Genomic DNA, 11,850 nt, shown 5'->3' on the forward strand with positions numbered 1-11,850 from the left:
CACACACACACACACACACACACACACACACACACACACCCTGTTCTGGCCTCTGGGCAGCTTGGGTGTCAGTCAGGCGCCAGGCCCAGCTCCCCACTCCTTGGCCTCACAATCCCGGCCTTTGTCCAGCCGGCCCCCGGCCTGGCTGGCTCTGTACCGGCCCAAGGGCCTCTGGAAACCAGAGCAGCTGGAGCCCCACCAAGTATTTTTCCAGGCTGGGCCAGGGGCCCCCAAGAGACAGAGAAGGATGCAAAGGGGGCGGTGTTCATTCATCCGTTTGTTCATTCATTCCTTCCTTGGACAAATATTTATTAGGTGCCCACTTTGTGGCAGGCACTGTACTAGGTGCAGGGGATTCAGCGGTGGGCCCCACCCAGGCCCATACCCTCACCCGTCTTATTTTCTAGATGCACATGTACGCCAGCAAAACTCCTCTTTCCCAGTGTGGGGGCTGGGCTGGGAGAATGGGGCAGGAGAGGTGTGTGTGGGGTGGGGGGGGAGGTGGGGGATGGGAAAAGTGAGGGGGCTACTAAGGCCTATCTACCCCAGGCCTCTGCACCTCCAAGAGGGCTGAGGTTGGAGGAGGGGTCACTCAGGGCTCCACCCACACGCTGCTGTTGGTCACTCGGGCCCCGAACCAGCCCTTCCAGTAGACGGAGTCCTGACCCCCATGTTCGAAGCGGACAAAGCGGACACCGGGCCCATAGTCGGTGAAGGTGTGGGAGATCTGGGGGGTGGAGGTAGGAGGGTCTGGTTAGGGCCCTGACGCCTCCCCCAGCCACCTCACCCCAGCGCACTTTCCCAACCCCTGGCCCGCCCCCATTCTGGGTGTCTCAGCCAGGGTCCCTCACCCACACCTCTCCACCAAGTCTGCCTTACTCTGGCCACGCGTGCCATGGGCGGGGTTTCCATGAGCCCCGCCCTTCGCTCCCAGGCCCCGCCCCACCCCCCGGAGCCTCCAGGCTCACCTGGATCCAGCCATCGTCGCTGTCTGGGGGCACCGCCACCTGCCCGCTGCTGAACTCGGCCAGCACGTCCTCGTGCTCCGACAGCAGCTTCACCGTGAGCTCGTACAGGCAGCCGGCGTCCCTGCGGCCCGAGTACCTGCCCCGAGGGACAGAGCGAGGGCCGGGGGAACCCTGCTGAGCCGGTACTGCGGGGGGCCGTGCCTGCTACCGAAGTTCTCATTTCCGCCCAACCCCGCCGGCCCCGTACTACTAAGGTCCCCGTCTTACAGATAAGGAAGCTGAGGCCAGAGAGAGCGTGGACTCGCCCAAGGTCCAAACCCCAGGACTACACCCCAGGTCAGCCAGACCCACCCCCGGGGCTAAAGCCAGCCCACAGTGACAAGTTTTGTTTTTTTAATTGCCCACCTTTGAAAGTCAGGAGGAGAGGTGGGTTTCCACCTTCTCCCGGAAACCCCGTGGCCCATGAAGCCACAACCAGTAGAGTTGGGAGGCCCCGGCCCCTGGGGCAGGGCAGCGGCTCCAGGTTGCCCCCCACCACCACCACACACACACACACCCCTGCTCCCTCCCTCACCCCTCCCCCTTCCCCTCCCTACCGTCCCGGCCCCACCCCCAAGGCCGCTCACCAGTCCTTCACCACGATGGCCGGCTGAGCGGTGTCCAGCAGCTCCTCCCAGTAGCCCTCAGCCTGCAGGTCAACGACCTGCGCTTTGCGACACCACCTGGGGAGCTGGAGTTAGGAGGGAGTGGAGACCCCTCCCCCCACCCCCCACCCCCGTGCCCTCCATCCCCCTTCTCCTTACTCAAAGGAGGAGGCGAAGTACTTCTTGACGCTCTCGTCGTGGATGAATTCCACCCCACAGTCTCCGGGCAGGTCCTCCACCCTCCAGCCGTCCCCTCCGTGCTCCACGTCGCACCAGCCCTCCAGGTCCTCTGTAAGAGCACGACAGCCCCACCCTGGTCACCCACTCCCTGCTGAGGGTGTGGCCGGGCTGGTTCCCGCGCCATCGGTTGCGGGGCAGGGGAACGTGGTCCTTTAACGGGGGGGGAGGGGGAGGCAGGTGATGCGAGGGGTTGGAACGGGAGGAATTTCCTGTTCGTCCCCAGATTCTCTCTCCCTCCTGGGAGGGTCCTCCGCGGGGCCCGTCTTGCCTCAGATCGTGAGGGTGGAAGGACCTGGAAAAGGGACCCCCAGAGAGCCGGCGGCCCCAGGGGCCAAACAGGATTCTTGTGGGGGCTGTCCCGCGGGGCGTCGTGCGGGGGCTTTATCCCATTTAGCGCTCCAAGCAGGCTGGCGTTGCTCCAGCCCCTTTTGCAGCAGGGAAAACTGAGCTCCCCGGGGCCCCTCACCTGCCCCGCACGGGTTGCGCAGAAGGTTGCGCCGCCGCTTGCTCAGGAAGTAAAACTGCTGCCAGTGGTCGCGCTCGTCCTCCGCGCCGCCCTCGGGCACCAGCCCCTCCTGCTGACACTTGAGCAGCCAGAGGGGGGCGCCGTCCACCAGCTCCTTCCAGCGCAGGCACACCAGGCGGCAGGCCTGCACCAGCTCGGCGGCCGGCAGCTCGGCCAGCACGCGCAGCAGCAGCGGCTCGGGCAGCTCCTCCAGGTACGCCGCCGCCTCCTCCTCCTCCTCCTCCTCCTCCTCGGGCCGCTCCTCCCCGGCGCTCGCCTCCTCCGCGCCGGCTTCCTCCTGCTGCCCCTCCGGGCTCACCTCCTCCGGCTGGCCCAAGCTCTCTGCAGGCGGGGGAGGGGAGGGGGGGCGGGGGCTGTGACTCTGCTCAGAATATCCCCCTCCAAGCTTCAGAACCGCGACGTGTCGGGTATCTGCCCCTCACCCACCCTCGGACGATCCGAAACCGGGGCCCGGGGCTCTGTGGCCAGAGACCGGCGCCCAGTGGAGGAGACCCCAGGGGGCTAGGGCCGCAGACCAGCGCCCAGTCGGAAGAGTTTCCTGGCAGGGCCAGTAAACCCGAGCGGTTAACAGCAACTGATAATCTGATTGTAAGGGCACCCATCTAATTGCACAAACTTGACTTCATCCACTCCTTTATCCTTACAACCGCGCCCTGAGATCCCTGCCTCCCCTCACCTCCTCTGGGGACGGCTCCCGGACTTCCCACCATGAAATCTTCCAGCCGTGGAGTTCCTGTCCCTCCTAGCGCTTGTCTTAGGGTGTGTTGGTTTGTAAACACCTCCCTCAGGACTAGAGTGAGTGCAAGAAGGCAGGAACTGGGTCTGGGACACTCACTGCTTCACCCCAGTGCCTGGCGTCTCGATCCCTCCCTGGCACACTGTCAGCAGCTAATGTTTACTGGGCATTTAGCAAGAGCGAGACATTGTCCTCAGCGTTTTTATTTATTCTAAATCCTTGCAGCATCTCTCTGAGGTTGCTCCTCCTGCTGTCGCTATGTCATTGATAAAGAAACTGAGGCAATAGTGAGGTGAAACCACTCAGGATCACACAGCAAATGAGTGGTTGAAGCCTGGGTTCAAATCCAGGCTCAAAAAAAAAAAAAATGCCCTCAATAAAATAGTTTGTTGACTTTGGAGGCACCGTACGACTTTGATTTTGACTCGCCAAAGGTTATGTTGCTAGTATTAGGACAGGGACATGGGGATCTGAGGCCTGAAGGGAAAGGAGAACAGGGATCCTAATCCCCTGCTGGCCACAGCAGTATGACGTGGGGGCTCATTAAAAGAGTGCAGGTAGGGGCGCCTGGGTGGCCCAGTCGATGGAGTGCCCAACTCTTGGTTTCAGCTCAAGTCATGATCCTGGGGTCCTGGGATCGAGCCCCACCCCAGGCTCTGCACTCAGCATGGAGCCTGCTTGGGATTCATTCTCTCTCTCTCTCTCTCTCTCTCTCTCTCTCTCTCTCTCTCTCTCCCTCTCTCTCTCTCTCTTTCCCTCTGCCCCTCTCCCCTGCTGGGGCTCTCTCTCTCTCTCTCTCAAATAAAATAGAGAGCAGGTATATCAAACAGGGAGATGTAACAAGTGCTCAAGAAAGGAAGGTCTTTTCACTCCCTCATCCTATCCCTGGACCTCAGTTTCCTCATCTATAAAATGGGAGTAATCATTGTGCCAGGCCATTCGAACAGTGCTGATGTTCCAGTCCCCTGGGGAGGGGGCAAGAGCATTCTAAAGTGTAAGGAGGTGGACAGACGTCAGGAGCTGCAGGCTGGACTATCTCCTGGAACCCAGCCGGCCTCAGCTGGGCCATCAAAACCTTGAGTAAGCAGATACTGAGTGCACAGTATCTCTGGAGGAGGAAGACACAGTGGTGAGGGGCTGGGACCACTCTGGGTGATGGGGGCGAGGCGGGGGGGGGGGAGACTAGTGCTCTCAGATCTAGGATGGGGGGTTCCTAAGGGCTAGAGCCTGGAAAGCCCAGGCAGTGGTAGAAACAGGCTGAACAGGGGGAGAGGGGAGAACAGGCAGGGCCTAGACCCAAGTCTGGGTCTTGCCAGGACCCCAGCCTGCCAGGCTTTACCACCCCTCCTCACATGTAGCATATTCTCCCCCGTCCCACAGTCAGGCCCTTGAGAGCTGGACCAGGGTTTACCTCTTCTTCAGAGCCCAGAGCACACAGTCAGTCCTCCGCAAATCTTATTTAGTGAATCTTACTGAGCACAACGCTTTCCTTCATTATTAGCTGCATTGGGGGGGGGGGGCACATCTTTATGATGCGGGGGTTTACCCTTTCTTTTTTGCAGAGAGGAAACTGAGGCCCAGTTTCCTAGCTTCTCCCAAGTCACACGAAAGAACAATGGGCAGACAGAAAGGAAAATGCCAGGCCCTGAAGCTGCATCACCTGCCTGTTCTGCTGCCCACAGCTCTCTGGGGAGCCAGCCCCAGTGTCCTCACCTCTCCAGCCCTCCCCCTGCCCTGCCCTGGCCCTGGTGGACACCTGATGCTCCCCCGAAAGGTGCACCTTGCCCAGTCCCCTCTTCTGGCCCCAGGCCTGGCACTCCAGGCCCCAGATCTAATTACAGCCCCCCCCCAACCCCTTTCCAGTACACACAACTCCCCACATTGTTGCTGTCGGAAAGTTATCTGGCCCCTAGAAGCTGCCTCCCAGGCTGATTCACTCACCTGCACTGGGCCCTGGAGTCCAGGGAATAGCTGAGCTGGGACCGGGGTGGGGAAATCTGCAGGCAGGTTTTGTTCCCACCCTGACTCAGCAGGCAACCCCTACAGGCCCAGCAGGGAATTTGAGGGATGGGGAGAGGGGGGTCTTTGGTGCCAGGCAAGATGACTGGGCAGTCTCAGAAGGCTCTGAGCTGTGCCCCAACTCTCCCTCACCGCTGGCCTGATCCCCACTGGGCAACCGGCCACCCAGTTGAAGAGCAGCCCCTCCAGACAAGGGAGCCAAGGAGGAAGGCAGGGATGGGGTGAGGAGAAGCCGGTAACCCCAAGAAAGCCGTAGGGTACACGCAGTTCAAGGGCCAGAGCTGGCAAATGAAAGAAGTCGATGGGGGGGAAAAAAAAGCTTGCAGCCTCCGGCGTCCCAGATGTGTCCCAGACCCGGACCCAACAGACCCTCAGGAAGCTGAGAGGCGAGAATGTGGGATTACCCCTACACTATTCCCCCCGGTAAATAGGACCCAGGAGTCCTCCCTCCCTGCCTGTCACCTCTGGAGGCCTCCAGCCACAGGGCTGTGCTCTTTTAAAACTGTTTCAAGGGCTTTGCGTGGGTGAAAGTTTGCCGCGCTCGGTCTCCGGGACCCCCTCGCTTTCTGATGCCCCCTCTCCGTAGCATTCGCTCGCCCGCCTGCCTCGGTCTCCCCTCCCGGGCCGAGCGAGTGGATCCGGGTGGCAGCGGCTACCTGGTTCACCGTCTCCGTCCATCGCTGCGGAGGGCGGTCTGGAGAGGAGGAGGAGCCGGAGCGCTGCGGGGCTGCGGGGCTGCCCGAGTCCCGCGGCGGCGGCGGCGAGTCCAGGCGCTGCCCGCGTCTAGGTCGGGTCCCGGCTGGCGGCGCCTCTTAAAGGCCCCCGCCTCCGCCCCCGCCCCGCCTTTGGCCCGGAGCCGGGACGCCCCGCAGTCTGGAGCGGTCGGCCCCAGGCCTGAGGCTACCGGTTCCAGGCGGACCCAGGAGGCAGGGAAAGGTCGGGAGTCGGGTTTTTTAATGGGAATGGGGATCCGATTTGGGGTGTCTCCCAGCTCCCTCCAGGGGTGGCTGCTGGGAGGAGGAGGCGAGGGGGCACCGCGAGTCTGGGTCATGCGGAGGGTGCGGGGCGCGCCGCCCTGGAGGAGGGAGGAGGACGGAGGCCCCTCCCGGCGCCCCACTCCAGGTAATTTTCCTACGTAGCGGTGGGGGGCGCGGCGCGGGGCGGGCCAAGGGGGCGGGGCCGGGGCGGGGCCGTATGCGCTCGCTACAGCCGGCGTAGGTCCGCTCAGCCCCGCGGCCCAGCGGAATCCGGCAGCGGCGGCTAAGCGAAGGTGACCCGGCGGGAGTGGGCGCGGGGAGCGCCGCGGCGGGGGCGCGGGCCGTCCGGGGCTGGGGGCCGGAGGGCGGGCGGGCGAGCAGGGCGATTTCCGGCCTCGCGGCAGTGCGCAGAGGGCGGCCCGGCGCGGACAAGGCCCAGGCCTCGGGGGCTGCGCGGCGCGGGCTCCAGCGGCGGCGCAAGAGGGAACCGGGGCCGGGGTCGCTTATCGATGCTCAGGGGTCCAAGCCCCAGCTTTGGATTGGGGCACTTTAAAGCCGCAACGCAGGGTGGGAATCGCGCGCGCCGGGGGTCGTGGGGCTGAAAGCCCAGCCGAGAGGATGGAGATGGGAGCTGGAGATGGGAGCGTTGGAAAGGCCTTTCTTTTCCCATCGCCCACCCCCTCTCCAGTCCCAGCTAGGGGGATCATTTACTCTGCGGCCTTGAGAAAGTCGCTTGAGCTCTTTAGACCTCCGTCAGACACCAGGATAATTATCCCCCCTGCCCCCAATCTCTCTCCCTCCTCCGTTGGAGGACTTGCTGGAGTGCTCTGCGGGGCTGCGCATTGTTATTTACACTGTAAAGACTTGCTTATTGGAAAAGGCCGGCTCTAGAATCAGAAGACTCTTTCCCTCCTCTGTCTATATGACCTTGGGCAGGTACTGGCACCCCTCTGGGCCTCCTTAGCGTCTTTTAGAGGCTGTCGGGTGGTGGCAGTAAAATCAGTTACCATTTATTGAGCATCTGTTGTGTCACGGCATTTGAACCCATTTTAGTACAGTTCCTGGTCCCATTTTTCAGAGGAGGAAACTGAGGCTCGGAGACGCTCGGTGAATTTCCCGAGACAGCAAATGGCAGAGCTGGGATGGGAACCTCCACCACCATGGGGTGTTGCAAATATTCTGTTCTGGGGGAAGGGGTCGGCTTTGAAGGGTAGCTTCTCAATAACCACAGGGGGTTGTCCAGAAGCCACAAGCCATGGCCGTGGGGAACATCAATGAGCTCCCTGAGAACATCCTGCTGGAGCTGTTCACGCACGTGCCCGCCCGCCAGCTGCTCCTGCGCTGTCGCCTGGTCTGCAGCCTCTGGCGAGACCTCATCGACCTGGTGACCCTCTGGAAGCGCAAGTGCCTGCGTGAGGGCTTCATCACCGAGGACTGGGACCAGCCTGTGGCCGACTGGAAGATCTTCTACTTCCTACGCAGCCTCCACAGGAATCTCCTACACAATCCATGTGCTGAAGGTGGGATGTAGGGTGGGTCTGGCCTGCCCCCAACACACACACACACACACACACACACACACGGCTGTGACAGCAGCTGACTTTCATTACGCATTTACTATGAACCAGGCACTTTGGATGGCTTAACTCCTTAATCCTCCCAAAATAATCCCAAGAGGTAGGTGCTGTTAATGCTCGCATTTTTCAGATGGGCAAACTGAGGCCAAGAGTGGCATTTTGCATTCCACTCTTAAGATTATTTCCCCAGTGAGGGACTGTTGACCAGTCAGGACTACTTGTGCCCAAGACACAAGACCAGAAAATCAGAGCCATAATTTGTTGGCCTGGATCCCAGACTCCCGGGCTAGGCGTACTAGGCATGCCCCAGAGTGCAAAGGGGACTTTATTCATGGGAGGATGAGAGATCCACTCTTCTTTCCAGCATATTACAACAACAGGTAAAACAAAATTTCTACATCACCTAGAGCTCTCTTTTTCTCTTACTGCATTGTAACTCATTGGCCAGGCACTGGGATGGGATGGGATGGGAACCTCATTTTCTAGTGTATGACCAAATTCTGGAGCAAAATGACAATGAAATAACTCCAAGCTGTCCAGAGCTTTCAGATGCCTGCCTCACTTGACTCCCCAGTGGCCATGACCATGGACCTTGGCACTCTATGGTCCATTAGCCACACCTGGCCCAGGAGCTGAAACTAGCTTTTGTGATTTTAAATGGTTATATATCAAAAAAATAAAAATAAAGAGTAATAGAGATAGTATGTAGCCCACAAAACCTAAACTCTTTTGGCCCTTGGCAGAAAAAGTTTGCCAGCTCTTGTTCTTAACTCCAGTTTACAGAGGACAAAACCAAGCCTCAGAGAGGGAAAGCAACGTATCTAGGGTCACACAGCCTAGTAGAGGGAGCTGGTAGAGCTGGGACTAGCTCCAGATCTGGCTGGCTCTGGCATCAGAGCGTTCTCCATCACAGAAGGGATCTGGTCACTCCCATGGTCGCATGTCTTGGGAATCCCAGTGGCAATCACTTGCCATGGTGCCTGGCACACAGGAAGCACCTAATACAAGACAGCTACTATTGGGGCGCCTGGGTGGCTCAGTCGGTTAAGCGTCCAACTTCGGCTCAGGTCATGATCTCACAGTTGGTGGGTTCGAGCCCCACGTCGGGCTCTGTGCTGACAGCTCGGAGCATGGAGCCTGCTTCAGATTCTGTGTCTCCCCCTCTCTCTTCCCCTTCCCCACTCCTGCTCTATTTCTGTCTCAAAAATAAATAAACATTAAAAAGAAATTTTTTAAGTAAAAAAAAAAAAAAAAAGACAGCTACTATTGATCAACAGCATCCCACAGCGTGAGGCTTGAGGGTAGCTGCAGAGATCCAGGGAGCAGATCCAGGAGGAAGGGGCACTTGTGAGAAAGGGACCACTGAGGGGCTTCCCTATGACATGAGTTCCGCTTTCTGGCCAGAGGGCTTTGAATTCTGGAGCCTGGATGTGAATGGAGGCGATGAGTGGAAGGTGGAGAACCTCTCTGGAGACCAGAGGAAGGAATTCCCTAATGATCAGGTCAAGAAATACTTCGTGACTTCTTATTAGTAAGATCTGAGGCTGGGGAAGTCTTGGGGTGGGGGGAAGCCCAAGCCACTTCACCCAGGATCTCCTTCCCCTGAGAGGGGCAGCCCTAACCCCCCAGTGCCCTAGTGCTGAGCCCCAGCCCCTCCCACCCTTCCGCCCGCCCTCCCCAGCACCTGCCTCAAGTCCCAGGTGGTGGACCTCAAGGCCGAAGGGTATTGGGAGGAGCTGATGGACACCACACGGCCGGACATCGAGGTCAAGGACTGGTGAGTGCCTGGGGCGAGGGCCTGGGGGAGGGGGGCCTGCCACTCAGGCGCCCCGCCCCCACCCTGCCCCCCATCTCCGAGGCCCTGATGGGCCCTCCCTCTGCATGCAGGTTCGCAGCCAGGCCAGACTGCGGGTCCAAGTACCAGCTGTGTGTTCAGCTCCTGTCGTCAGCACATGCGCCGCTGGGGACCTTCCAGCCAGACCCGGCAACAATCCAGCAGAAGAGCGATGCCAAGTGGAGGGAGGTATGTGAACTGGGAAGAGGGCAGGTGGCATATTGCCCAAGGCTGAGACTGCAGTCAAACGGGCCTGGGTTCAGATCCCAGCTCTGCTGCTTCTCACCTGGGCACCAGCTGCTCGAGCTCGAAAAGACATCAGTGAAATGATGCTGGTAAAGCCATGTTCAAAAAGGTTGGCGGGTTCTAGTTACTAATATCGGTTATTCCTACTATTTAGACCAGGGGGCAGCAGACACAAATATTTTAGGCTTCGCAGATGTTGCTGTCTCTGTCATCTCTACTCAACCCTTCAGCTGGGCCATTGCGTTGTGAAAGCAGCTATATAGACATGGCTGTGTGCCAGTAAACCTTCATTTACAAAAACAGGCAGTGGGCCCCTAGGCCGTAGTTTGCCAATTGAGACCAGTGCTGTCCAGGAGAAATGGTCTATGTAACCAATAGCCACATGTGACTATCGAACACTTAATAAGAGCTAGTCCCTAGTGTGACTGAGGAATTACATTTTTAATCTTCTCTAGTTTTGATTAATTTTAACTGAAATAGCCACGCGTGCGCAGTGATGACCGTATCGGACCTCTTTCACTTTCCTTCAGTTCCTTTGAGCTGCGCTTAGGCAATCCTGTGGAGTGGACGGACCCAGGAGGACTCTGCTCCATTTTACGGATGAGGAAACTGAGGCAGAGAGGGGAAGGGGTCTGCCCAAAATCACAGAGTAGGACTAGAACTCAGTTCTGCTGACTGCTGGGCCAGCATGAAGACCTTGGCCCCTGACCTCTCTCCCTCCACCTGCCGCCAGGTCTCTCACACGTTCTCCAACTACCCACCCGGCGTCCGCTACATCTGGTTTCAGCACGGCGGCGTGGACACTCACTACTGGGCCGGCTGGTACGGCCCGAGGGTCACCAACAGCAGCATCACCATCGGGCCCCCACTGCCTTGACGCCCCCCAAGCCCTGATCTGCCAAACCCCGACTGGTAAACTGCTCTCAGAGAAGGGCTGGGTTAGGGAAGGGGAGGGGGGGCCGGGCTCCCCCAGACCTCCTGGTTCATCCTTGCCCCTCAGTTGCCTATTTTGTGGAGCCTCACACGCCATGGGGGCCAGCGCTCTGCCCCAGGTCTCAGCCTGAGTGATGGCAGGGGAGGCCTGCGTGGGCTCCTTTAAGAGATGGGGCCCCTGAGGTTGGGGAGGTACAGGATGTTCTCCCAGGTTCCTCCGAGAGTGGTCTCCAAGCTCAGATGCCAAATCTCCTACCTTCCCCTCCTGGGCCCTTTCTCCCCGTCTACACTGGGGGCCCTCAGAGCAAGGACAGTCAAGACATCTGGCAAGCCTGTGCCTGGCCTAGATCGTGCAGATGCTGGGAGGTGACCACATAGCTCAGGCAGATCTGGGAGCAGAAGAGGAGCTGTGCTGGCCTGTCTTCTGCCCCTCCCAAGCTCTTTGCTCTGCCCGCCAAGCTCAGGCCTGGCCTGAGATGGGCAGGCCCAAGATGGGTTGGGGTCCAGGCCAGGTCTGGACTGACCTCATTATCGATGAAGCCCGAGAAGTCAGATGGGTATCAGGTGGAGGCAGGATCTCCAGAAGACCCCTGGAGTCCTGTGCATGGTAACCCAGGGCAGGTGGGGGGCAGGATTAGACCCTGATTCTAAGAGCCAGGATGTGTAAGCCCTGGATGAGATGAGTGGGAGGTTTTCAAGGACCACCCATCCACCTCCATGCCCAGATCACCTTCCCTGTGGCTTGGAAAACATCCCAAGCCCCTATCCCACCCCTGGAACTGCCGTTCCCACCCACCCCCCACCCCGCCTGCCCAACCTCACTCCTGCCTCTCCCTCCTGCTGGAAGGACAGCTGTGCTGTGATTCTGCTCCTGCTGCATGCAGCTAAATAAAAGGTGTTCCCAGCCCAGCCTGTGCCCTGTGGTTTCTGAGGGGGAAAGACAAGTTTCATGGGAAGCCCTGCCCTGGGGGTTGGGGGGGGGGGCAATATCTGGGTAGCCCTTGTATGCATCTCATTGCAGGCACCAGTTACCGCTTACTTACTTTGCCAAGAGTTCTACTGACATTAGATGAAGCCCCAGCATTTAGAATGGTATGCGGCACACATGTGGTGCTTAATGTACTGTTTATCTCAGTAGCAAACTAGATTA

General features: G+C 59.3%; 2 protein-coding genes across 5 annotated transcripts; one reads left to right on the top strand and one right to left on the bottom strand.

Moving 5' to 3' along the window:
• Window positions 1–264: 264 nt before the first annotated feature.
• Window positions 265–6,259, bottom strand: FBXO2 (F-box protein 2). 2 transcript variants are annotated; one of them, XM_040461315.1, is made up of 6 exons: window positions 5,790–6,259; window positions 2,319–2,699; window positions 1,772–1,901; window positions 1,595–1,690; window positions 969–1,104; window positions 265–727 (listed from the first exon to the last, which is right to left on the bottom strand). In XM_040461315.1, the coding sequence occupies exons 1-6, from the start codon at window positions 5,809–5,811 to the stop codon at window positions 593–595; spliced, it is 900 nt and encodes a 299-aa protein (XP_040317249.1). In that variant the 5' UTR covers window positions 5,812–6,259; the 3' UTR covers window positions 265–592. The 2 variants fall into 2 exon arrangements, with proteins under 2 accessions (XP_040317249.1, XP_040317239.1); XM_040461305.1 differs by lacking the exon at window positions 5,790–6,259 and adding an exon at window positions 3,055–3,103.
• A 27-nt stretch (window positions 6,260–6,286) lies between these two features.
• On the top strand, window positions 6,287–11,609 carry FBXO44 (F-box protein 44). Of its 3 annotated transcripts, none has more exons than XM_040461325.1 (6): window positions 6,287–6,403; window positions 7,342–7,630; window positions 9,092–9,218; window positions 9,369–9,464; window positions 9,575–9,710; window positions 10,501–11,609. In XM_040461325.1, exons 2-6 carry the CDS (start codon window positions 7,366–7,368, stop codon window positions 10,642–10,644), a joined length of 768 nt encoding a protein of 255 aa, XP_040317259.1. In that variant the 5' UTR covers window positions 6,287–6,403; window positions 7,342–7,365; the 3' UTR covers window positions 10,645–11,609. The 3 variants fall into 3 exon arrangements, with proteins under 3 accessions (XP_040317259.1, XP_040317263.1, XP_040317264.1); XM_040461329.1 differs by having other exon boundaries at window positions 9,092–9,189; XM_040461330.1 differs by lacking the exon at window positions 9,369–9,464 and having other exon boundaries at window positions 9,092–9,189.
• The last annotated feature ends 241 nt before the right edge of the window (window positions 11,610–11,850 follow it).

This window comes from Herpailurus yagouaroundi, unplaced genomic scaffold (genome assembly GCF_014898765.1).
Source record: "Herpailurus yagouaroundi ecotype Mexico unplaced genomic scaffold, PumYag 77, whole genome shotgun sequence".
In the NCBI taxonomy this organism is placed as follows: Eukaryota; Metazoa; Chordata; class Mammalia; order Carnivora; family Felidae; genus Herpailurus; species Herpailurus yagouaroundi.

Bases quoted from the DNA above. Each gene is read 5' to 3' on its own strand.
- FBXO2 (XM_040461305.1), bottom strand. From the start codon at position 3,088: ATGGTGGGAAGTCCGGGAGCCGTCCCCAGAGGAG. The intron at 1,105-1,594 runs GTGAGCGGCCTT...CCCTCGGGGCAG, and splicing joins GCCATCGTGGTGAAGGACTG to GTACTCGGGCCGCAGGGACG. The intron at 728-968 runs GTGAGCCTGGAG...TCCACCCCCCAG, and splicing joins GCGACGATGGCTGGATCCAG to ATCTCCCACACCTTCACCGA.
- FBXO44 (XM_040461325.1), top strand. From the start codon at position 7,366: ATGGCCGTGGGGAACATCAATGAGCTCCCTGAGAACATCCTGCTGGAG. The intron at 9,465-9,574 runs GTGAGTGCCTGG...CTCTGCATGCAG, and splicing joins GACATCGAGGTCAAGGACTG to GTTCGCAGCCAGGCCAGACT. The intron at 9,711-10,500 runs GTATGTGAACTG...ACCTGCCGCCAG, and splicing joins GCGATGCCAAGTGGAGGGAG to GTCTCTCACACGTTCTCCAA.